This window comes from Falco cherrug, chromosome Z, assembly GCF_023634085.1.
Source record: "Falco cherrug isolate bFalChe1 chromosome Z, bFalChe1.pri, whole genome shotgun sequence".
Classification (NCBI taxonomy): Eukaryota; Metazoa; Chordata; class Aves; order Falconiformes; family Falconidae; genus Falco; species Falco cherrug.
In genome coordinates, this window is record NC_073720.1 from 81653589 (window position 1) to 81681231 (window position 27643).

General features: G+C 37.7%; 1 protein-coding gene across 1 annotated transcript in view; it reads right to left on the minus strand.

Moving 5' to 3' along the window:
• The window catches only part of RASA1 (RAS p21 protein activator 1), a 67932-nt gene that overhangs the window by 23205 nt on the left and 17084 nt on the right, over positions 1 to 27643 (minus strand). Inside the window, exons 3-12 of the mRNA XM_055698580.1 lie at positions 24983 to 25118; positions 21986 to 22056; positions 20002 to 20119; positions 18949 to 18980; positions 17289 to 17341; positions 16437 to 16587; positions 9975 to 10053; positions 6958 to 7078; positions 4854 to 5010; positions 2425 to 2512 (exon numbers count right to left, since the gene is read on the minus strand). Of these exons, the coding sequence (XP_055554555.1) occupies positions 2425 to 2512; positions 4854 to 5010; positions 6958 to 7078; positions 9975 to 10053; positions 16437 to 16587; positions 17289 to 17341; positions 18949 to 18980; positions 20002 to 20119; positions 21986 to 22056; positions 24983 to 25118 (1006 nt within the window). The remainder of the gene's footprint in view (positions 1 to 2424; positions 2513 to 4853; positions 5011 to 6957; positions 7079 to 9974; positions 10054 to 16436; positions 16588 to 17288; positions 17342 to 18948; positions 18981 to 20001; positions 20120 to 21985; positions 22057 to 24982; positions 25119 to 27643) is intronic.

Genomic DNA, 27643 nt, shown 5'->3' on the forward strand with positions numbered 1-27643 from the left:
ATTACTAATGGATATGCAGTGTGACCTTTACCAATTTTCCAGTCTAGTAATATTACATGAAATTACAAATGGTATATAAAATGAAGCAAAACTTGTTTGCTTCTGACAAAATTACAGTTTACAAGCCAAACTGTTGTGGTGATTCTCTCCAGTACTTCTGCACCACAGTCACAATATTATGCACACCTCAAACAAAAACTAAAACATAAACAGAGAAATACAGCATATATCCAACACTCCCCACTTCGTCTGCTCACAAATGCATACAGCAGAGTGGATGGATAGATTCCATTATTATCAAGGAAACAAACAGGTTGTCTAACATCAAAGTGACTGTAGAACCTTGTGTGTATTTTTTTAAAAAACAAATATGCTGCTAAGAGGCCAACTCTCCAGGCCACTTCTGAAAAAGTCACTGAAGCATGAGACAGTTGCTAACAGAGGAACTTTGCAAAGGGCCTTTGCAAGGCGTAAGACATGTTATAGCCGCATGCTCTAGTTTTTGTCTCCCAACCACTGAATTTTGTGTAGCTCTTGCAAAGCGCAAAATTCAGGTTTTGACCAACAGTCTTCTTATATCTGTATCTCAAAGATCTGTCATTATTCTCAAAATAAAGTTTAACAATGTCATTAGAAAAACCACAACACTCTTTCCATCTTACCCTTCACAGTATCCTCCACATTTAAAAAATACAGGAACAGGTACTGCAGCTATTTTCAGCTAGACTACTTTGCAGCTCGGGTTTCAGCTTTCAAAACCTTCCACAGAAGGAAAAGCTTTCAACTATGCATCACTAAGTTTCAACAGCTTGTTTCCTTATTCTCAGGAGTAGCTATCAAAGAAACAAATGCCTCCTAAACACTCTAACAAAAATATTTCCTGGATGCTAAATACGCCTCTATACTCATAGCAGGAAAACCTTTCCCCTTAAATGCCAGAGCTTACAGCAGCAAGAATGAGCAATGTGTCACAGTAAGCACAGTGACACAAGCACGTAAGGCTACATTTTATATTTGCTTTTGTTTGGTACAAACCATAAAGACAACAGCAGGATGGCGCTGCTTTGGTATTTATGTACCACGTTATAAGAGGGTATTCATATAAAAAGAAAATTATTATTTTATGAAATGTTACAGAGTAAAGAAAGCGGAACTTTCTCAAAAGAGAAATATCTATAAACTTTCCTGGGCCAAAACCATACTCAAACCCCCCCCCCCCCAAAAACCCCAAAACCAACAAAACCAATCACCCTGTATTCTGTATAAACACAGTGAACGCCTGTTAAGCAGATCAAAACCAAAAGCAGATTATACCAAATGTTCAGGGAACAAGCCAGGATATTGTCTTCTACACACTCTTAATTCTTTTAATTTGTAGAACACAAAAGACATTGCAGATGTGACAAAAATTAATGTACAGGAAGTAGTAAATGTGGAAATTAACATATAATTCTCAATTACTATTCAGCACACTGCTTCTCAAAGGCGGTACATTAGAAGTTGTGTGACAAATGCTACTACATCACTCTGATATCATCTCAGCAACTCTAATAAATCTGTATTAATTTAACAGGAAAATCTGTGGTTTCCTTTACATACAGCACAAACAGAATACCAAATTTATACAGCCTTCATGCTCTGGTGAATAGCAGTCTGTTATGAGTGCTCTAAACAGCTTTAATTCCATTCAAATGAAATCAAATGCAAAACTTCTGATACAACTGGTATATCTCAGAGCTGTGGACTTCCAGAGCTGTAAACTTAATAAATAAGGACATTTTTTATATGATATGCTCTCCTGCCAGTGAATGAATTTCAGAGTTTAGGCTCCTCTCCTACCATTCTCAATCAGCAAACATAACCACTAGAGATCTAGTAACTAAAGGGTACCAACTAAAAAGAGAAAACCTTACTTTTCATGTACAATCAGAGTGCAAGACTATGAACAACCACAAATTTATAGACAGTACAAATAACTGCAAAAGGCAGTTCAATACATTTTGGTCACTGGGCACACACACGTGCATTAGCATCTTCGTTCATACCAGGAATATGCCTTTAAAGGAAAACTCCCACTTACCATGCTCTGGTTTATAACATGGAAAAGTCCTGGCGAGTAAATTATTCTTCTGAATTGAACTAGGTCAAAAAAAAAAAAAGTTCTCCAGAAACATATAATGGAAAATAATAGACGTTCAGTCCATGGGACCTGCCTGGAACTCGTCCAAAGAACATCCAAGTGCAGTTAACACAGGATCTGCGTTCCCCTTAGAGATCTGCTACTACTTCATTATAACACCTACTAATGTAGAGATAGCCACTATTTGTGACACACTTGCTTCCCGTTTCAGAAGGGTAGTATCATTAAACATCACAAGACAAGAAACTACTTCTTACATTATATTTACCAACAAAAGCTCTCACCTGTGCTTGTTCTGGAGTTTCGCCTGCAAAGTAAAAGATGTAATGCTCTTCACTAAAGTGCTGAACTACTATCTGAAAACAGTTTGGCCTTAAAAATAAACAAAACAGAAAACGTCAGTTTAATTAATCTTTGTAATATTAACGGACACCTTCACTCATTGATCTGTCCCAAACCAAGTTTACACTGGACTTGCATTCCTGCTGTTTGTCTTTCACGAGCATTAAACATTGCATCAATTTTTGTTTGTATACATGTAGCATCGTCAGACACGGAAAGAGGAAGAACTCCAACTAGATTTCTCAGGTCCTTCAAAACTGCATTTTGGGTTGAATGTATTACATCATTTGAAGAAAACCACACTTCGCTCCAGCTAGTTCATTTCAGAATAATGATAAACTTTTAGAATGGTCTGTACCTGAACAGGCATGTATGCTGACTTACAGTCATGGCAAAAGAGCTATCTGGTAACGGCAGACTTGTCAATGAGGACCAGTCCTAGAGACTTTAGAAGCAGCAGAGGTTCAGCATTAGTTCCCAAGCAATTAATCATACATTAAGGATTTGTTCTTTCAGGAAACAATATTAACATAAGGAATCCCCTATCTGAACATTTCCCATGGCTCTTGCGACTAATAAAATGTGTACTGGATCACATAGTAATCACTGAATGTATGTGACACAAACTTCTAGAGCCTTAAATACAATTATTGTGTCTTTGCCATTTTGTGTACCTTCACTCATTTGCCAAGAAGTCAACAAAAAAAATAATATTTTGCTTTGTTAAATTACAAGCTATTTAAAGTGCACACTTTACTCATGACTTTCCAACACTGTGCTCAAGGAAGTTTCGCTGTCCCAAAACCAGCACCATGTGAAAGATCGTACTTCATTTGCAAAGGAGTTTCAGTCTTCAGTTCCCCCATCTATTTCACTGCCTGGAGAAATGCTGACACGGCACTCTGTGGCCGTGCTGCAGAAGGGTGGGGGAAAGCAGGAAGTAGCCAGGTCTGGGGCTAATTAAATCATTGCCACCAAAGAACCATGCAAAGCTACAGACTTCACTGTACTTCTGAGAAAGGCAGTTTTTACCAGCTAATTAAAATGCAGGAGGAACTGTCTCAGCTACAGTTCTTCAGTAACAGCTTCCAAAGCTGTGCAACCACGCAAGTCCTCCTACCCACCTTTAGTACCCACTTACTGTCCAACTACACTAACTCACAGCACAGTGCATTTAAAAGCTGTTTCTAGTTGCTGTTAATCAAAATGTTCCTTGTTTACAATATACGCTAAAGCTTCCTGCATAATTGCCAGCTTACATAAGGAATATTCCAGTAATTTTTTTCATTGCTGTTCCAGTACTCTATCTATGCTCCTCATTCTATTAGTTTAACTGATTATTTCAAAATTATTAAAAGAATCCCACAGATCAAACAAAAGCATCCATCTTTGCAGCTTAAGAAATGCCAGTAATGTTAAGCATTTGTCTTGAATTTTTTTCATAAAAAGTGGACTATCTGTAATTTTTTAATAAATATTAAGATCCATGAGATAACTGGAACTTCAATTCACTAACACTTGCAGGAGTATGTGTACTTATTTCTTCTATAAGACATTACAATACAGGACAGTGGAGGTTGTTTTTTTTTAACTACCAATGAACAAACATGTAAACTCTTTTCATGTTAATTACCAGTAATATCTGAAAGACTTCTGATTCTCAAATAATTTGCTGATAACTGCATCCCTTCCAGCTGGCATATTTTGAACATCAAAATATTACAGTAAATGAGATTTGATGTGAAAATTCTCTGAATACAGCAACTGTGCAAAACCAATTTCTGAGGATGTTAACTCATATGAACTAGTTTACTACTAAGTTGGTCTCATCTAACAAAGGTACTTGTTCTTAAACAGAAAAGCATTTACAGACTCCATCTAACCAAGTTATTTTTCAAATCCCTAACAAAAGAAAGTACATCTTTTGGAATTGACAAAATTCTTTATCTTGCCAATCCTTGGTTCAAAAGGATTAAGCCCCTCAGTTCATAATCTCTAATACCTGTAAAATGAAAGATGGAACAATTAATGCACTGAATATTCAAGAATGACAATGCAAAAAAGCTCAAACCATCATCGGTTCCTATTTCACAATAAAACTTTGATACTACAGTCTAAAATTTCTGACTGCAAGTTATGTACAGTTGCTAGCAATCGAGTTGCCATGGCTAAACAGATTACTATTCATCAGCTACATCTGTCTAAATATGCTTCTTGCGATTCACACCAACTACAGACTCTTGGTATGAACCAAGAGCCACAATGCAAGCCAGGCATTCACTAGTGACATATTGCCGGTGTCTTGCACATGTCTCAAACCAGCAGTCAACTCTCCTGCTGCACGTATGAGAATTAAAAGCCAGTGTCCTACCTGCCAAACAAACTGTCATGCACTCCGTAGACAGAACACACACTAAGGTCTATTAGTCCTTTGGGTTTTGTGGCTCGTTTTTCACTTTCAAAATAAATAAGCTGGGCATCGTTTCCCTCTAATATAAAGTACAAGTTTTTCCATCTCTTTCCTTTACCTGTAGAAGAGTCAAGCAAAAAGTTACAATACTGTTTAAAAGAAAGTGTAAATTTTGTAAATGAAGAAAACAAAAGAGGGCAGTCAAGTTTTTGTGAAATTGCAAACAGAAGTACAATGTACAAGTAATCACACCTACGTTATAATATCAGTACACACACTCAATTTTATGCAACATGTGGCTAAAATCAGACCCTCTTCACAGATACAGGTAGAGTTGCAAACCGTTCTCTAAACATTTTCACAGATTTCAACAGGACTAAGCAAGTGCATATGAGCTGCCTGGACGGTGAGTTCCTGACAGTTTTAAGATTGTATCTAGACAGTTTGCAAATAACGATGCTGTGGATCCCATTTATTACGATTTTAAGTAAAAATTAGATTCTTGAGATAAGAAAGTTAATCCTAAACTCTGACCAATGTTTAACAGATTGCATACAGTATCTTAAAACAGCATGGCTGAAGAACAGAAATGGGATTAAGTTATATGCAAACTTCAACCACAGCCATGCCCCAAACACAACCATGTCTAAGAATCTAAGTGGTTCCACTTGTTCCAGAGAAAATGTTCTCTGAACTACAATGGATTAGGAACTTTCTGCAACTAATTAATGCATTTAGAAAAAGCTTTCAGCCTTAATTTTGTACTTTGATAATCTTAAATCCACCATGGGCCTCAATAAATGAGCACTGTTTTGAAGAGACAAATGTTAACATCCACTTCTTACACTCTGACTCCTAGACGGAAGAGTCATTTTACTGCATTTTTCCCATATGCAGCTACGTGCACCTCTCTGCACCTACTCAGTACTCCAGCCTGCACATTTAAAGTATCTCATTGTCTCTTCTAGCTAAAGGTTTTCAATTCATTCTCATTTGATTCCTCACTCTACACCTTCTCTCAGAATCTGACTTCTCAATAGAAGAGATACTTGCCCTGTTCTGTTCAGAGGGTCTACAGTTTTGGGTGGTTTAGGTTTTTTTAATGTCTCTTTTGTATTTGGCTATATGTAAAAATCAAATCTTCCTTCTCTCTTTTGGTCACTATCCAGATTACTATCTGTATCTTATGCTTCTAGTATGGTCTCTGTCATTTGCAGAAATTTTATTACTGAAAGTTTTTCTCCTTCCTCAGAACTTCGAAGACTTATTCAATGACAATTCCTTAGGGTTATATTGAGATGAGTCAAGCAGTCAGTGAATGCGGATTTATTATTCTAGTTCTCTCTAACCTACTCTGTTCAGCTAGAATTTAGTGAGTTCCATATTAAATAGAAACACTTTTTACGAACACATACTTCATTTAATGAGGTTGAATGCTACCTTTGACAAGGTTGCCTAGTTTTGGGCCATACTCTGATTTTTTTCAGAACAACTGCCAATCAACATTTTCACACTGCATGTAATTTTACATATTATGTTGTTCTATACATCTACTACTTAAGGAAAGACATCTTTCATACTCTTCACACACTTTTTAGATCCTTCAATTTTGTCCTTTCTAGTACTATTACTATACTAAACTTGCTAAGTATGCATGTTCAGCTTGGAGAAGGCTGAGGGATGACCTCATCAGAATCTACACCTTCCTCAAGGTGGGCAGTGGGGCAGAAACTACTGATGATCTCTCCCTGGTGACCAGCAACAGGACAGGAGGAAACGGAATGAAGCTGCGTTAGAGGAAGTTCAGGCTGGGTGTTAAGGAAAGGCGGCTGGCCACTGGAAGAGTCTCCCCAGGGAGGTGGTCACAGCACCAACCCTGTCAGAGTTTAAGGAGCTGCTGGATGACACGCTTTGTCATATGGTTTAGTTAGTCCTGCAAGGAGCACAAGTTGGACCCAAGGAGCCTTATGGATCCCTTCCAACATCACATATTCTATGATGCTATGTTCAATAGTTGATTTATTATTATTTTTAAAAAGATGTCATAAAAGTAAACATAACTCACTTTTTTTCAGAAGATAACCTTTTTTGACAATATTTTTATAAAAAGCATCCTTTGTTTTCCGACGAATTGTATTGTAGATTTCCTTTCCATCCACTGTATCATTAAGCACTTGTTCTTGGTGCTGGTAAATAAATAAGAAAAACATATTTTAAGCTCAGAAATTGCCATTAAAAATTACACACTATGAAGCTGCATCTATGATCATCATATTGATTGCCACCAAGTCACTACTCTTGTTCTCTCATGCATGTTAATAAAGCAACATAATTTTTCATATAATATTAAAATGTAATGTAACTATTTTCCTATTTCCAGAATTATGATAGCAGAAAAAAGATTTCAATACAGATCAACTTCTACAAAGTAACATTGTGTCTTTTTCATATTAAATAAAAAGCAGCATCTTTCAACGTGATTTCTGTTAAATTTATGCAAGTCTTTACAGATCTAGCTTCTAACTGTCTTCTACCAAAGCTTTTGGGATAAGTAATCATGGATAAGCTCTGAAGCAACAAGAACAGTGCAGATCACAATTAACACTGACTCAGTCAAAGTTGCACAGTCCCTCATTAATCTCATTAGAACTCACATGTCCTGAGTAGAACTCAAAACCAGAGAAGAAACCAGAAACAGGAAAGAGAAAAAGGATAAATTCACACAAAATTGTAGGAACTGGAAATGCAAAAAACAAATGAGCATGGCCAAAAACCAAGCCAAGTTTGACCTTACCGAGTAAGCTGATCAGCAAAAGTTCTTTAGCCGTAAGAAAATATGAAAAGCAAGACTGTCGAACAATGAGAACAGAGATGAAAAGCGACATATGAACTGGCTCACACTAAATATTTTTTTGCTGCCCATGTATCTACAAGAATTATGATTTTGAACATCATGAAAAAAGCAAGATGAAAAATACTTCAGTAAAACTAACAGGAATTACAGGATCTACAATGGAAGCAACACCCAGATGTTTACGAGTTCAAGATAATCTCCATAACATAGCTATGCGAGGGACAGTGCCCAAAACAACAGCTCCAGTGACAATTATTGTATAGTAGATTTTGTATTAGACCCAGGAAGTCAATCAGACTGACCCTAAAATTATTCAAGGCTTCTGAATTTCTTTTCCCTCAAAAACATAGAGCATGGTAGTATGTGGAAAGGAAGTAACACAAAGCTGAACAAAAATTGCACCACTGACCACTAAATCTTTAAGCAAAGATACTTACAAATATATGTGAATAATTTAAAAGAATCTGAAGTAGTCTCACATGGAAAATTAGTCAATGCAGAGAAGATTACTACTACAGGAACTGTAAGTGCATTGCAAAAACCAAAAATGAAGACAATTACTGCCATAATTCAAGAGGAATGATGGAGCAAAAGGAAAGTTATAGTGAAGATTTTCAAGGTGCAGTTTCAGGATTCATATTTGCTTTTTGACCCGACCACATTACAGAGCACGAGTTAACAGCAGCAAACAACTGGGAAGCACTGATGACACAACACAATTAGCAGTACAGGAAAGATCAGAGTAACAAGGTATAAGTCTACCAGTACAACATAAGTTACACCTGTTGACACTTACAGAGAACAGAAAATGAGAAACTTGAACAGCTCATTCATTCGCAGGACTGAGCTACGGTGTAATGTGGCTATGACAATACCCCTGTAGTACTGTGTTTTGGTTTTGTGACTAAAACAGCCTTGGTAACACACCAGTGGTTTTGCTCTTGCTGATCAGTGCTTGCACAGCCTCAAGACCTTCTCCACTTCCCCCTCTGCCCCCTCCTCTGCAAGATGGCTTGGGTGGACAAGATGCTGGCAGCAGACACAGCTGGGACAGCTGACACCAACTGATCAAAGGGATATTCCCTGCCACATCATGTAACCATCATTATCACCAATAAAACTGGGTGGGGAAGGGTGCCTTCCTAGGTGACCACTGCTCAAAGACTGGCTGGGCATCAGCCTGCTTGTGGGAGGTAGTGAGTGACTGCTTTTGCATCACCTCCATTACTCTTTCCTTTGCTTATTAAACTGTTCTTATTTCAACCCAGGAGGGTTTTTTTGCTCTTGTCCCCATCCTGCAGGAGATGGGATGAGCAACCAAAGATGTGGGTCCTTTGCTGCTCACCAGGGTCAACCCACCACAGAAAATGACACCTATTCTAGGATATTTCTGTCAAGTATTTTCCAGAGAGAAAGTGTAAAGTACCATGGCATGGGTAATTCCCTCTGACCTGGTCCACCACATTCAAGAAAGGCAAGCTCACATGAAAGTTGGTGGCAGCTTGAGAACATTACAAATGGACAGAATCAGCTTTGGTATGCTTAGCTCAGTGAGCTGACGAAGGGAGAATACAAGAAATGTTCTTGTATTAACACCACAGATCTCACAAAGGAGTATGAATTGACCGTAACACTTAAGGAGGAAATTAAGGGCAAATTTCTAACCATTGAAACAATAAAGTTTGGGAACAGAGGGGGAACCAAATATACATGAATGCTTTATGTTTATATATGCTATAAGTTTATGCAAAGGTGGATGATGTGGTGTGCTTATTACTGGTGGTCTCATAGGATGAGCTTCTGCTATGAAGGAAGAGCACTCCAGAAAAGCCCTGCGATCAGCCCTGAAGCTTTTCTGTGCATACAGGTTTCCTCTGGCAGCAGAAAAAGCGCAGACAGAGAAGACAGGAGGGCAGACTGGTTCCTCCTAAAATGGAACTAAGGCACAGCATGGTTGCGCATGAGACCAAAGCTAGGGGCACACAGCAGACGAGGAACACCCCCAGAGGACAGACGGAGCTTACCACATTTACTGTTTGACTATAAGCCAACCCTTGGTAACTGAATGCATTTGAGGATAAAACAAAAGAAACAAGATGAAAACATTAAAATTGGAGATGATGCTGTTTAACTACCGTTGGCATCTCTGCGGTAATTCATTCCTAAATTGATTTGATGATGATTAGGTCTGTGTCTTCAACCACAAATGCTCAGAGAAGAAATCTTACCTGCATTGGAACAGGATCTTTAAGGTAATATCCTTCAACAATCTGTTCTTTTCTATAGTGCTCAATGATGTCAGCGATACTGTTCCAATAAGAAAAGGAGGATTCAAACGTTAAACAGGTTAGTTTTTCCTCTGTTTGAGAATCTGCTTTTTCATACAACCACAGAAAACTTTCTCACAAAGTTTTAATAAAATCAAGTGTTAAACATCATAATCCCATTTGTAGCAATGAGAATTTACTAATATACGAAGTCAAGAAAGTTCACAAAACTGTATTCAGAATGTATTAACTCTAAACTCCACAAAATATTTTAATTAGTTACTTAAAATGCCAGATGAGGACACCGCTTTTTCCACATTCAAGTAGCACATGTGCATTACCAGCTCTCCAACCAGGCTGAAAATTGCTATTTCATTGGTAATAACTTCCAAAGTCCTAGAGTAACTAGGGAAGGAGAATGGGAGAGAAACCACATGTGTGGAGCAATTTACTTCTAGGAGGACAGGAACAGAAAACAGAAAAGGTTTGCAGAAGAGCTTATACAGATTATACTTAGAAATCACTGAGCTATCCTGTTAAATTAAACACTCAAACAGTAGCACTCTACAGGGAAGCATTCATTCAGATCACCAGATTCAAAATATAACTGTGTTTGGAAGGCTCAGGAGAAAAGTAGTGACAGATTGAAGCTGAAATTCGAGGCATTAGAGTTGCTCTGACTTATCTTTGCAGGTACGAAAATTTACACTAATAAAGAACATCAAAACAAACATCAACAGAAATTAATCATTTGTATGCAAAATACCCACCTAAAAAAAAGAACTACTTTAGTAGAAAACAAAAATATACTGAGCTTATCTTCTCACTTCATGCACAGTTATCTGTGTGTGTACAGATAATCAACAAGGCATACAGCAATGAAATCTTTGACCTTACAATTGGATACAGTTGTGTCCAACACAGGAAAAACATCTAACACTGTAAAACCAGTTTCAAAACCCTACAAATAAAGCCATAGCAAGACACCTTTGTTCACTTTTCTCTCTCTCATTCTAAAAGCTATGAACTCATGTATGCATAAGGAAATAATCTTTCCACAACCATCTTTGTTTTTCAGATATGTAGAATAACATGTTCTCTTTTGGTACTACATAAATCAAATATTTATTTCAATTTTTACAGAGATGCAATCTGCATATGCCGTCTTCTGCATAAAAATTTAAACTTTGCCACGCTACAGAAAACAATGACTCAGTCATTCCATTCTGCATGTTGAATAGTTACTGCCAACATCTTGTAATAAGTAAAACAGCATTATATAATTTTTCTCACTCATCAAATCAAGAATACTTTGACTGTTGATGTCTCCTCTCCTCCTTCATTGACTAAAAATGCCAGCAGAAGCTAGTTCCTCAATATAAGGAGCAGTTGCCTAGTTTCTTACAATTTTGTAAAACAGATTGAAGAATAAACTCAGTTGTATCTGAAAACTTGTTTTGTAGTTAAAGAGTCCCTGTCCTGGTAGGCTAGGACTTTATGCCTTGATGAAGCAACTGGGGGCTTGGCTCTGCAGCCCTCTCTTCCCACAAGTGAACTCAATTCGGATGGTCACTTGAATATACTGCCTTACCACTACCTCAGCTCAAATGCCTAAACAAACTGAATGTTGCAAAATGGAAGACACAAGGTATATCCGGACAGAATGTGAATCTGCAAATCATCGGTTATCTAACATGCATAGCTATCTAACATCAAGGATGAAACAGACTGACCACAAAGCTTATCTAGGGGACAGGAAAATGAATCACAGCCGCCTTCAATGTCTGACAGCAACAAAAATCCTGCTTACACAAAATGCATCAAGGAACGTATGTTAAAAAAAAAGTTAAACTGTTTGATATATGGAAATAAAGATGTATCTCAATACTACATTACATTCACTTCAGTAATTTAAAAATGCTTAGCACGGGGCTTGTTAAGTTCCTCAGGTCTCAGCTACTTGGATAATTTTAAAAGGATCTCACCACAATGAGCAGTATAATTTTTTTTTAACAGCTGAAGAGTGAATCAAGAGTTATTCCAACAGCTGATAATTCAAATAACAAAGAATCCGGAAGGCAGAACTAAGCAACATCATTCTATATACTGTTAAAATACGAAGATAAAGAATTAACATTAAACTCATGTTGTTTGGCCCATCTACTGGTTGAAACAAAATTATCTTCCAACTGCCTAGCAACTTTTTCAAATTGTGCTGTCTCTCAATTTCAAGATAATGTGAAAGCTTGTTGATTCCATAAACTATTGGGCCAAGGTTTCTTATCCTCTCCTTTGACATAGAATCACTAGAAATAAAGTAGAACCCCTCGATTTACAGGGTTTTTTGAATGCTACCTGTTACGTAAGTTGACTTTTGGAAAGAAGGCAGATAGAGAAAAGAAAAGAACAGCAGAATGGACTGGTATGCTTTTCCTATCATGTTTTAAAGTCAGAACTGAAACGTTAATAAATGCTATCTTACAGAAAAACACCGTGAGAACATACAGAAGTTATTCACAGAACGGTTGAGCACAGAGGACACTTCTGGAGACCACCTAGTCCGAGCCCTCAGCTCAAAGCAGGGTCAAAAATGGCTGGTTGCTCTGGCCCTTCATCAGCCACATCCTGAGCATCTCCAAGGATGGAGACGCCATACCTTCCTGGGTAACCTGTTCCAGTGTTCAATCACCCTCATAGTAAAAGCCAAGTGCACACCTCTGGACTGAAATCTCATGACACAGATACTGAATTCACGACTATACAAGGTCTGCCTGGGACAGAGTTGATTTCCTTCATAGCAGCCCATGCAGTGCTACATTTTAGATGTGTGACTGAAACCCTGCATCAGCAGCACACCACTATTTTGTCTGCGGCTGAGCCATACTTGCAGTGTTAAGGTTTTCCTTCTTCCCCACTCTGCTTCCCCTGCACCCACCCTGCAAGCAGGAGATGGGTGGGCAAGGAGCTGGGCGCAGACATGGCAGGACAGCTGGCCTGAACTGGCCAAAGGGATATTCCCTGCCACATGATGTCATGCTCAACAGTAACAGCTCAAGAAAAGGGGGAGGAAGAGGGGGTTGTGGAAAGGCCTATGGAGGGGTGAAAATAGTAAAAGCAAATATGACAAAGCTCATGGGCCAAGGTAACGACAATTTAATAAGTGAAGGGCAGGGGCTAGGCAGCACACCACTGATGCAAAAGCAATCAGTTACCACCTCTCACAGGAGACTGAGACCATCTCGCTGAGAGCCACCTTGGAAGACAAAACATCACCCTCCAGTTTTTATTGCTGAGCATGTCTCTTTGGTCAGTTTGGTTCTCTGGAATCCAGGGAAATCCTCAACACTGTGCAGGCAACACTGTGCAAACACCTCTCCGCAAAAGCCAAATGCTCTTGTGTCAATAACAAATGCTGTGTTATTGACACTGTTTTAGCTGTAAATCTGAATCATGGCACCATACTGGCTGCTGTAAATAAAACACAACTCCACCCCAACCAGACTTCATACAGCCACCAAGAAAGTTTCGCAAATTTTTCCATTAAAATGCAGAAAGGTGATTAATGGAGTAATTTGTTACCCACAGAATAAACAAAGATCGCGGAAGTTAAATGCTTCACTGAAGTCCATGGGAAAATACTCCTTCAATAGTCAAAATAATTCCTCCAATATGTGTGCAATACAGGTACTATGTATTTGGACCCTCAAGTGGACAACTATAAGACTAGAGGTAAGTTGCCTTGCAGAGCTGATACAAAAGAATGAAACAACAAAATATGACACACTTCAAACTCAGCCTGTTGGTCATACCCATCAACAGAAGTTTTAAAGTAATTTACATACAGAGTGGTGGAAGCACATGCAAAAGGAACAGGTTTGGTGGAAAAAATAAGTCATCCTACACGACATAGAATATGAGATTCCTGAGTTGTACCCAGGACCTCCTTGCCCATGATCACCGAGAATAAACTCTTCTGCAATACATGCAGACATACTGTTGCTTATAGAGGTTATTGTGATTCCAGTCCCATTTCTGAGTATTCAAAATGTTGGCGAAATAAACCAAACTTCCTCCATTTTTTGTTCCTTTACTATTCTTCACCTTCTTACTTTTCTATGGAAAAATCTTGGTCTACAATTTATTGACACTATAACTGTAATCAATACTCTGCAACCAAAGAGCAGATTGCTTTCATTTTATCTTTTACCCCAATTACAATTTTAAAAACTGTAGAAAAACATTAAAAATACTACTTTGTACTACAAAGGACAATAATTTTAAAGATCCTAATTCTAGCAACAGATATCAAAGGAAATACCTTGAGAACATTTATGGAAACAGCTTAATATAAAAAAAGCTTACAGTTAATAGAAACTGTCAAATAAACCCATTTAAACAAGAAGCAGCACTTCTTAAATCTGAAATTTTCACCTCAAAGGCAAACACTTCATTTTTAGAGAAGCCACAAAGACAAAACTCTGCCACCAAAAAATGCTTATAAATAGTTTCATTATCTTGCATGAACTTCTGTTTTCTGTATCTCTGTTACGGATTCAGTGCCCTGTTTGTTGTTTTTCAGCCACTTCTGATTATTCCTTACAATTAAACCACATCAGTCTTCACATATTTAAAGATTTTTCTCTCACAGTGTCCCTGTTAAATGAACTATTTATTAAGAATTAAAAAGCCCACAAAGTCATTATTCCCTCTCTCCTGTTCCTCACTTACTGTCCTCTGCAGTAGATCTTATACAGAATTTGGGCAGTTTGCATCTTCATTTTCAGGCCTTATCTTCTGTTACATACTTCATTATGTGTTTGAACTTCTAGGACGTTTACCAGCCTGCAGCACATACTAAGTTGGACTGCATGTGAGCCTAGGAGTATAACAGTAACTCTCCAAAACATGCAACAAAAATGAAGCCTTTTAAAGCTTCATTTTAAATGCATATTCTCCTTCGCACTGAGGAAGATCTCAGGTACCATACAGTGGTACCAAAATATATATATAAAAAAAATCTAAAAGCAATTTGTCATAACTTAGCACTATTTAAAGTTACAATCTTGTTTTCTATTCAACACCACACTCTTCAGATAAATGTTATTCATATACATACATGCCTCAAGTGAATCCAACGCTGCATTTTGAAATAATCTGAATAACATACTTTATATTAACTTTCTGAAGGTATACTATATAACGCTGTAAAACCACTTAGGAATAATCAGAGTTCCACTAATTTCCTAACTAATTTGACATCACCTAGAGTGGGGGCTCCTAACCTACCATCCTCCTAATAAGCCAGGTAACCAGAGAGTGGGCAAAAGAGCGTTTACCTTCATGAAAGGCTGACAGGGCAGCTAGCCTGGTTTTCAATGAGGATGTCAGGAGGCCAGACTGACTAATGTAGCAGCTATTCAAGCAGCCTGAGTGCGGGATATGCACAGGCTCATAAGGGTCAAATTGTTAACCTCACACCATCATCCATTTGAAGTCATATGAAAATGTCCACTGAACGTCTTAGTTAGGAAACCTCCTCAACATTTTCTCAGACACACCAGCTGCTGGATCTCTACCCACTCAGAAACCAAGCTGGAAGTGAGACAAATTTTCTATTGGGATGAAGAATGCCCTGGTTCTAGGTGAGCAAGTTTGGAAAAGTGCTGATTTTGTGAGGCAGGCAACGGCCTCCGTTAAAAGATGGGGCAAGTTTTCACAACTGAAGTCTTGCATCTACAACAACTCTAAAAACAAGATTATCAAGGATTAAGCCGTGTTGATAGCTTCTCCCACAAAAGGGGAAACATATCTCTTGCTATTTCTTATTATTTTTGCAGAAGTTACTGTATTTTTGTACAACTCACAGAACAAATGCATCCCAGGTTTGGTCATTCTAAATGAAGCCATCTGTACTTCTGACCCAAGTATCATGCACACATTACAACGCAATTTAATGACTTTTTCCAACATTGAAGGTATTTTTCCCTCTTTCTTGTAAATACCCATTTCTGTTATTCGAAAACCCTACTGAACGTCTTAGATCAAATTAACATTTTTATTTTCCCTTTTCAAATAGACAAGAATACAAATAGTAGCTTCCAAGACAACAGAGCATTCTCTTAATTACAGATCCACAATTTATCGATCCACATGATCCATGCTATCCACAATTAATAGTCTGGAGAAACTGCTTTGCTGAAGGACAACAAATACTTCAAAGACAACAAGCCACACTTAGGCTGCTGCAAGCTTTAAGAACTTGATCAGTTACAACTACTAAGCAACTTCGGGAAAATGTTTAGTATACCATTCAGAAAACTACAGTCTTAAAATCATAGCAGTAAACAGTTATCAGAAGCAAGTTACACAAATTCTTCTCGCATGTATAAAACATGCACAATTCCTTCTACCATCAAAACTTACCTATTATAGTATCTGCCTCCCATCATAAACTGATTGTTTGATGTTGGACATATTTTAAAACGCTGAATATTTTCACTGGTCCGAAAATAAAGTGAATAATCACCAGGTGTATTATCTGAAGGCCTCACCAGAAAACTGCACACCTGACCAACTGAAAAGATACCATAACAGCGTTACTTTTCTTAGCATTATATGTAAGACCTTATCAAATCTATTCCCACATAAATTAGCAAGAATTGCACACTTGAAGAAATACAAAGTCTATTAGGTAAGTTCCAACAGTTATCTCAAACTAGATAAACTAGTACTGAACTGCCGAAATTAATGCAAAATGGTTTAGCTGTAGCTGGCAACCTAGCCCCATCTTTGCCACTTCTTTACAACAGCATACAAAAAAAAAAAAAGTTTGACACGTTTTCAAAAATTCACAATTTCTTTTCTAGCATTTGAAGTATGCTGTTCAACAATATGGGTCACAAATCTTCATTTAAGGAAATATTTGTTCTCTTAAAGGGCTAAAAAAGCTTGTTACTATATTTTCCTTTAAGTATATAGAAGGATATTCTCCACAGCATCTTGATGAACGTATCTATCACTGAAATGATTTATTACACATTGATTAAAAAATTACTTCAACCAAAAATTATTAAAATGACTGTATTTGAGAACATACTCAATACTCATATTTTCTTCCAATGTAGTATTCTAACAAGTTAACAACCATAGGGGTTGGTCAGATTAAGACACTCATGTATGTTCACGCATAAAAGGAAGTTTTGCCACAGTTTAATATGAATAGGATCAGTTTGTGCCATTATATTACCACTGTATTTCAATCAGAAATACAAATACCTGTCATCAGCAAATTGTAAGCCTCTTGTTTGGAGATCTTCCCATGGAACCATCTTAACAAAGATGAAGAGAAAAATTAGAAAGCAAGACTACCAGCTCTCTTTTTTGGCTGTGGTGACATCCAAGGCTCTGGCACCTATGAATTGATCTTTATTTAAAAAGACCTAATACATATAGATGAGATAATCAATGATTATGCTACTTAATGATTCTGTTCCACCAACAGCACGAAAAACCTAACATCAACAGGTATACAAATACATTAATTTCAATAAAAATGTCCCAACAACTTGGAGTTGGTGTTCAAATACAACTGTGTTTAGAGATTAAAATAAATTGTCTAAATGGTAGATAATTTGACAGGCATTATTTAAAGTCAGTCTCCTACAGCAATTTACTAGAATCATGAAATCCAAAGCTCAAACAAGGAGGTTAAACGCTACGGAAAAACTCAAACTGAATTTTGCTGTGGAAGTAAAACCTAGCTTTGTTAGGCTATTGAATACTAACTGCTTTGATCTCACACCTTGTTCCTTCCCAGAGTCCTGTGTCAGAGTAGTGTCCTAAAAAAGTTCAGCAGCCTCTGTCCAGTCTCAGCCTGATACTTAGGACTATATACAGAACAGCTTGACACGCTACAACTAAATAGCTTGTTCTGTACCTTTAAAGTAAAGCTAAAAAGTATGGCCTTTTTATGTATCAGAAAAGAGCTCTACTTCTGACTTTCTTTCTATACTACCTTTAGAGTACAATTTCTGGCTGCTGGGATGTTCGAAGGAATCACTAGTCTCCCCAGGATCCTTTCGAGTGGCACAAATAACTGTGGACAGCTAGTATCAAAACTCCAAGCATCTGTTACAAACTACTTTGCAAATGAGTAAATACAAATCCTACATTTGAAGGCATACCGTTTGTCTAGCAGAACACTACCAAACAGTAAACAAACAACAAATACACCAGTGATTTTCTTTCTCCTATAAAGAAATACCTTCTCCACCCATCAGCCTCTTGGACACCACACACTGGGCAACAGAGAACAGGCAGCAGGTGCAAATATGGCAAACAAACAGGACAGATGAAATAAGCTACTAGAAATTTTTTGGAACTTTCATTTGCCACTCATCATTACTACTAAAAATAATATATCAGCAGCTTGACATACCACTACATTGATTCTAAATTGTATTCAATATTTTAAAATTCTTAAGTATTTAAGCAAACAGAACAAATCTTGTAGTCCTCTGGTTTTCTCTTTAAAGCTTAGGAGTTCTTACATGAAGCTAACAGAGACAAGCTCTATCACACTCTGTTTTGTAATGGTACTTTGCTCTCTCTCCAGCATTTAGAGTTGCGCAGATCTGAAAAAAAGTTACCTCGAAAGCAAAAAATATCTTCAAGAAATACTCCATTGTGCATATTTTGGCTGAAAATTATCATACAGGCACTCATCTAAGGTTTCAACACTGCAAAACCCATTACAATAGGCATACCTCCTATCACAGGACTCTTTCATGTTAATTATCCATGCATCTTCAGCAGCTAGTACAGTCAAAAAGTCTCGAGATGAAAAAATAAATCTCTCTGGTTCACCTTCCCAAAAGCTGGGAAACCCCATACAAACAGTTATGATTGCTTTTAATAACAAAACAAAAATCCTTACATTTTGCCTTCATGTGGATCTTCTTCTCTTCCCTAATGAGAAAATTAACATATTAAGTGCATGACAAGAGTACAGCTCAGTTTTTTTAAAAAAATAAAACTTCATGGGTTAAGACCTTCTGTAGAAAAAACATTAAGTAGTCTGAGACATTTTTGAACTAAGGGGTTTATTGCAGCTCTATAAAAAGAAGTTTTCCTCTTTGTTTACTAAGTGGAAATTCAGCCAAAATATGTTATTTCAGAGGATTGCTTCTGTCATGTTTCAAGTCCTTCTTCAGAGGCAGTATCTTTTTAAAATCCCAGCTTTCCTAAGGTTAACTTCACCACTGATGTATTAGTCTCCAGTTCAACAGTCTAGTACTGCCACTTCAATTTAGCACTGATATCCTGACAGATCTGTGAGGATCTGTAGGTAACATCTGCAGGTAACACTGCTATTAGCAAAACAGACGTACTCTGCAGGAAAACACTATCAAAAATATTTGGTAATACTGGACTCCAAAACAATGCTGAGCTTGTTGAATTATTTTTTTTTTTCCCTTTGAAGTATATTAAACCATCTGTTCCCCTAAAACAACTGAATTACCTGCAGGTCATCTCGTTAGATTCCTGAGCCCACACAAGCCCTTGTAGGTATAACTAACTCATCAATACATTCATAACAGTTCATCCTTAAGAGAAAGATCTACCACAAGGCAAAATTACATTCTGTACAGTTTGTGAACGTTTCATGGCAAATATAAAGACATGAAATTAAATGCGTAGCAGATTCTTCACCAGGACAGCTGAGTTTAGGAAACTGCCTAGTAAGTTTAGAGTACCATTCATTTGTACTTCTCTTTGGACAATATGTGAATAAGCACTTTTTTTGATACTGAATTAGGCTTAAAGGTTTGTTATACTATTTCAAAATTAGGAGATCCAATTACTAGGTTTAGAAAAGTACACAACTAGAAAACAGGCAACTAAATGTCATTAGTTTTGGTTTATTCCAATATTATTTTACCCCCAGAATGTTATTCATTTAAGAAATTACAATATAAAAATTACTTACCACTTCTTCTACCAGGTCTTCTACAATAAGACCTTGCTCATCTGTCCGGAGGTTTGTAACCCACATCCAGCCATCTTCCAATTCATTATGGACAATAAACATGTCTCCTTTAAGGAAACTGAATAGGATTACAGCAAGATTTAAATCAGGGATACAATTGTAATACAAAGTTTAATGAATACAATGAACTCTTAAGTAAAATTGCTGCAAAATATTTGAGAAAACCTGTTTGTGAAAAATGTATGAATAACACAAGCACATCATGTATAATTTTCCTCAGTTAAGTAGCTACTATCTAAGTATTTATGCTTTTAATTTACATTTAGCATCTAACACAGGGTTCATTTCTGTCAACTTTGAAGTGTGCTAAGGACATATAAAATAACACCACAACAATATTAAAAGATACTAATGTTCTTTTCTCAAGAGGGATCAAATACTAAACACAATTAAAATAACCAGAGATACCATTAATAGTCCATTAATTAATAATACCATTAATAGATGAAAAGAAAATAATACTCTTTTCATCAAAAACTAATCTCATATAATGAAAGCCTTATCTATTCTTTATGTTCCCACACACGAAGCCAAGTGTTACAAAGAGAGTACAGAACAGTTACCAGAGAAGCTATGCAATTTGCTACAAGAAAAGCATAAATAAGAAGCATTAACATGTCTAAGGGAGTTTGCTTTCTGGAAGGCTTGTAGAAGTTACTCCTTAAAGTGTTATCCCAAACTCAGGTCACATGAAAACCTTTCACTATAGCACAGCAAGACTTCTCAATCAAGTCTGATGATGTATCAGGGTACAGGAAATAGTAATAAAGTATTGAAGGTCATTAACTACTATTTGAGTCCAAAGCTACATAGCAAATTTCTATGACATTTCTCTCATTTAAGTATCAGACTAACAGAAAAGGCATTAACTCAAGCACAAAGCAAACAGCAAGAATTAAAGGACAAAAAACAGCAAACCATTATTGAAAACACAGAATAAATTCAGCTGCTAATGAACCTAAACCCTAAGAATGGGTGACATACAGCAAGAGCACCCTCCATCAGCTCTATCACGAAGAACTATAAATTATGGTGTATATATACACACATATATATACATACACATATGGACGGGGCTTGGAGCAACTTGGTCTAGTGGAAGGTGTTCCTGCCCACGGCAGGGGAGTTGGAACGAGGTGATCTTTGGGGTCCCTTCCAACCCAAACCGTTCTATCAACTCAGTAATTTTTTAAGATCTTAAAAAGTAAGAGGTATTACAAATTGAAAAGTATCATTTGTTCAATACAGACTCTTTCAAAAAAGGAGGTAGTAAGAGGGGAAGAGAGAAGCATTTTTGCTCCATTTTGTGGACAGAGAAGAGAACCTGGAAAAAATAGTCATCAAGTCTCCAAGCACAGGTAAGAAAATGAATACTAGAACATTATAAAGGCAAAGCTTTTTTACATTGCTCCTTTTTTCTTATTTCAAAGCAGGCATTAAATACACTGTTCTTCCATTTACGAGTAGTCCAGGCTCACATACTCTTTCTAGTGGTTAGAATTGGTTTGGCTTGAACTGTTTATCTGCCATTAGTTAGTTCTGTGGTAGTTAAGGGGAAAAAAGCCTAGCATATTCATTTCACACATTCACATGAGGCATTCTGCATTGAATTCTTCCATACACAGACTTACACTCTTGGGAGAAAAATGTTGGGCTTTATAAAACATACTCCCAAACTATACTACTAATTTTACTTCTATAAACTTAATGTAACTTGCCTTATACTTAATACAAACAAATATACTGAGAATAAAAATCTTATTGCTATTTCCACAAAAAACCCACCAAAAACCAAAGAAGCATCATCCTTTAACCTGTGTTAAGATGCAACTGGGCAGTATTTGCATAGGAATGCATACTTCAATCATCAGTATTTATAAATACTCTTGAAAATTTCACAACTGCTACTATTATTAAAACGTACCTTATTTCATCAGTTTCTGGCACTTTGGTGTAAGGTAGAATCGCTCGAACTCTCCTTCTGTCCTCCACAGGCTACAATTTAAGAAAAGTGAGCAAAGTTAGTACTTTCCCCTGTTCGCAGTGTAGAATTCTTCTCCCCAGTGTTATGCTATTCTGAGGCAAAGGGCTGGTAACAGTCATTTACATCTCCCTTGCCAGTTTTAAATTTTCAAAGATGAAAACCACGAAGAGCCAGAAAAACATAATTCATACAGTTAGCTACAAGAGCTCTCGCTTTGTTTCATCTCCTAGCATAACAGATAATGTATATTTATCATCTTCAAAATGAATTGCTAGTAAGATGATTCCCATAAAAATATACTTTTAAACTTTCTTCCATTTACAGTGGAAATTTCCAGAAGTTTAACATTCAGAAACATCATTATTTAGGCTTGGGATTTTGTTAGGGGTGGCAGAATTATGCAGTGTTTTGTTTCATTTTGATTACTTATATTGTTCTAAGGATGAGCATGTGAAAGAAGCCCCATTTTCAGAAACTTTGGTTATCTCCAGGATGCATATTTTGAAACTGTTGTTAGATAGGCAAAATATCACAAAACACTAAGCGTTACATTACAATGGTGCTCTTTACTAGCCAAGAACTGCACATTTTCTCGTTTATCTCTGTTTTGTAATTAGTATCCTACAAGTTAAACTATAACTAGCACACAATGTTTCCCACATTTTGCACACGTTAAATTAATCCATTGGTCAAATTCACTCAGGCAAGAAAATGACTAAGCATGCTATTTCCCTCTGTTCAAGCAAATCCTGAAATCATTTTCTACTATTCTGTGCCAGCAATGAACTGTAATGTGTAATGGCACTGTGCAGCATCCCACAGGAGCAGAGAGGGACAAGTACATATGGGTGTTGCGATCAGAGGTGCACTTCTGAGGTGAATTTCCCACTGCACTTTGGTTTATATCCCGGACCAATCTCAGAGTGCAGACCTGACTACTTTCCAATCACTCCAGCCTGGAGCCTTCCCCTTGCCCATCCACTGCCAGCAGGTAGCCAAGCTCCATGTGGCTAGTGTGGTGGCCACCAAAAGCAATCTCCCATCCCCAAAATCTGTCACTTCCTCAGCACTGTTTTATCCTGTTACAGTGTTATTTCTTACAGATGTAGATAGCTTAGGTAGCTATTATGAAGACTCCTCGTGGTTACAAATGCATACACTATAGAGACTGTAATGCTTTCACCATAGAATCAAAGCAGGGTATGAAGTTTCGACAAGACATACCTCACACAAAATTTTTTTAAAACATTCCCAGAGTACCTATTTAATGCAAAATACGGGCCATGCAATATCACATCTTTTGTTCTTATAAAAGCATATCTGTACTTAGAGAAATACACTAAGGGATGCAAAAAATACTTTCAAGCATCTCAATTTAAATCCACTCATCTGTCAAGAGAAAAGCACATCATAATTCTTCAGCAAACAACTTATTTTCTGTTAGGATAACATAGATCCAGTGAGATGTCAAATATAACCACACTTCTTTCACTCATGCCACTTCATTCAGCAACTGATGACATCCACCTGGCCTTGTGCAAAGCATTTGACACTGTCTCACATACCATTCTTCTCTCTAAACTGGAGACACACAGATTTGATGGATGGACTACTTGCATAAGGAATTGGCTGGATGGTTGCACTCAAAAGAGTTGCAGTTAAAGGCTCAACGTCCAGCTGCAGACCAGTAACAAGCGGGGTTCCGCAGGGGTTGGTACTGGGACTGGTGTGGTTTAACATCTTTGTTATGGACATGGACAGTGAGATTTAGAGCACCCGCAGCAAGTTTGCTGATGACACCAAGCCATGTGGTGCGGCTGACAGGCTGAAGGGAAGGGATGCTGTCCAGAGGGACCTGGGCAGGCTTGAGAGGTGGGCGCGTGCGAACCTCGTGAAGTTCAGCAAGGCCAGGTGCAAGGTCCTGCACGTGGGTCGGGGCAGCCCCCAGTATCAATACAGGCTGGGCAGAGGATGGACTGAGAGCAGATCTGTAGAGAAGGACTTGGGCTGCTGGTGGATGAGAAGCTCAACACGGCCAGACAATGTGTTTGCAGCCCCAAAAGCCAGCTGTACCCCGGGCTGCCTCGAAAGCAGCATGGCCAGCAGGTCAAGGGGGGGATCCTCCCCCTCTGCTCCGCTCTCATGAGACCCCCCTGCAGTACCGCCTTCAGCTCCAGGCGCCCAACACAGGAAGGGCATGGGCCTGTTGGAGCGAGTCCAGAGGAGGGACACGAAGATGACCAGAGGGCTGGAGCACCTCTCCTGTGCAGACAGGCTGAGAGAGCTGGGGTGGTTCAGCCTGGAGAAGAGAAGGCTCCAGGGAGACCTTACAGCACCTGCCAGCACCTAAAGGTGAAGCACCTAAAGGGAAGCTGGAGAGGGACTTTTTACCAGGGCAAGCAGTGACAGGACAAGGGGGGATGGCTGTAATCAGAAAGAGGGAGAGTTAGATGAGATATTAGGAAGAAATTCTCCCCTGTGAGGGCGGCGAGACGCTGGCCCAGGCTGCCCAGAGCAGCTGTGGGTGCCCCAGCCCTGGCAGCGCCCAGGGCCAGGCTGGACGGGGCTGGGAGCAGCCTGGGCTGGGGGGAGGGGGCCCTGCCCGGGGCAGGGGGGTGGGAACTAAAGGGTCTTTAAGGTCCCTTCAAACCTGAAACATTCTATGATTACTTACAATGCTATTACTACATTTGGAGATAGCTGCAACACCTGACATACAGCTTTCTCATTACACATTTTTATCACATAGCAATAATTATTTTTTTGTAATTATTACTTTGTATCAGTAAGAATGCATTTTTATATTCCTTATATTACAACATATGCTGAGCCTGTGCAGAACTACACGAAACTTTCTGCAATCCTTTTTGCAAAGAAAACTGCTGGTTAAAGTTACTAACATTCAAGTAAATGACATTTAAAAATTTTACTACTTGCCTCTGGAGGTGCTACTGGAAATAAGAGCTTTTCTCCTTTCAGCAAACAGGACACATGACTATAATAACCGATTAGGTCTGAGAGTGAAGCAAAACGACGTCCACCAATGTAATAGTCTCCACACATGGCAATAATCCTGTTAATAAAAATAAGAATCTTGATATAAAGAAAACTTTTTCTACTGATTTATTTATTGGCATTTTTTTAAGAAAAAGTAAATTAGAATAATGTTTAATTTTTAAAGCGGTATCTACATTCAGCAAAATGCAGTATTACAAGCTCTCTATAAATATGTAACTACATCTTAGCTAATGACATATTTCATTAAAAACTGCAGACATGTATTGCATGATACAGCAGTATTTTAAGACTCTAAAGGAAGTGCTGATTCACAAAAAAAGCAAGTTCATTTGTCAGAACTATGAAATGAAATTAAAACAGGAAAATGCAATTGTGGGTGTCCTGAAAAACTAAAATAATGCACTAACAGACACAACAGCATTATTACTTGTATCATCCAAGATATACACCTTTCTTGACAGGCTTATATGAATTTAACAACCCCAACCATTTAATTGCCAAGAAACTAATCCTTCATCCCAAATGAAGACACTATTTATTGGTTTCTTCCAATTTTACTCTTTTTCTTTAGCAGGTCATTATTCTGATACATTCCTCCCAAAAAGTCTTCCTTCACAGTCATTTCTTCATACTAAATTATTTCTCCCAAACAGCGATGTAACATGCATACAAAGATCAATCCTCAGAGATTGAATTTTTTAAGCACACAGCACTGCAAGGGTAGCCAGTGAACAATTTTTTGTAAATAAGGTAAACAAACTTTAAGGACATAGGCTAAATCTTTTGGAATATTTTCTTTTAAGATTCCTTGGTAAATCATTTCATAGACATTAAGTTCTAAATGAAATTTAGTGTTTCCGATTATTACCTCAACAAGCTTAAATGAAACCTTTCTTCAGAACATTGAGCTAGCAAACACAGAAAGACTTTTGTAACCAAAGAAAATTCTGAAGGAGAAGATTAAAAGGTAAATATTTTCCTTCAAAGTTTTTGCATGACTGGCTCACCAAAAAAGGTAACACTTCAGTGAAAGAAGACTTCATTTTGACAGATTCATATGGTACAAATCAATGATATGCTGCATGAGCACATATGTCTGTATGGAGCTTTCAACAGGCACCAACAGAATTAAAAGAGCTTAAGAAACTTTCACCTAAAACACTGGGGTTTCAGTTGCACAGAAATCTAAGGAAAGTTTAATGCAAAAAATGAGGGACATCTTTAGCAATGAAGTTCCAGGCATTGCTGATAGGCTGCAACTGGCAAAGATCAAGCTTTGGTGGAAACAGCATTTCTACTTTGTGGAACATAGGAGACCTGTCCCTATATTTGCTTGGAATTCAGGGCTGCCATTCTTGAGGTTGACAATGTTCTCGAGTGTAACAGTTGCCTATATAATCACAAACAAAAATATGTATTTGGCAGTCAAAGAACGAAACTGTAAACATGTCCAGTCTCTGAAGAACAAACACTATTAACTTAAATTAATTCCCTCTGGTTATTTATCTCTATGTGTTCCATGGATCTCAGAATGAAAGATGCTTTAAGGTTTGAAAATATCGTAAGGACCTTTTCCTTAGCAAATCAGAAATCATTAGACTATTTTCTACCTGAGATGCCAGAAACACACTTATGCTAGGCATGAACCAATAGTCAATTGTCCGATACTGGCTTCAAAGGAGAAGTTATTAAAAATTGACCCAGGACTCTAAAACAGCACTGGAAACCCAAGTATTAGCACAATTTACTTGTCTGTTACTGCTACACAGTAGCCAGTTCCCAAACAAGTATCAGTATAGCTGAGAAGCTGAAATTGATAGCTCAGGTGGCAAGATGCAAACATGAGATACTATTTGTGTGCTATATTGTCTGCACTTAAAACAATTATGCCTTCATGTCAATGGGAGATCAGGACCTCTCAACCACATATCATCACACATCAGATGCAACCAAAAAGTCCCTACATTTGCAAACCATGCACGCAGTGGCTCATACGTTGGTATTCTGGATAACTCTCACTTTCAGAAGTTGAAGAATTTGCTTTGAATTTGTTTGTTGCTACCAAGACAACTGACATAGATATCATTTACTGCTGAAGAGACATTTGCTCTCCTATTTTGTAAAGATCAACATTACACTGCAGCACTCCACTTGCTGATTAACCTTCAAGCTCTTCTCAGAATACATCTGATTCAACATAAGAACAAATGAACTTACTGACGTACACAGTCTGGCAATGGTAAAATAATCCTAGTTATGACTTTGGATACAACTGTTTGTATTTAGAACAACTAATTCTAATACACGCTGAAAGCTGTTTCCAGCAAGCCTTCGGATTATTAAATACATTATCTCTTTGTTTCTTCTTAGTTTTTTGGGGTTTTTTGGGTTTTTTTGGTGTTGGTTTGTTTTTTGGTTTTGGGGTTTTTTTTTCTGGGGGGTGGGGGGCAGTGCCACTCAACATTAAGGATGCAACCACATATACTAGCACTTTAAGTATGTCCTGTGAGCTGCAATGGCTACTATGGAACAGACTCAAAACAATCTCCTTGACTGACCAATGAAACCTGCATGTTTCTT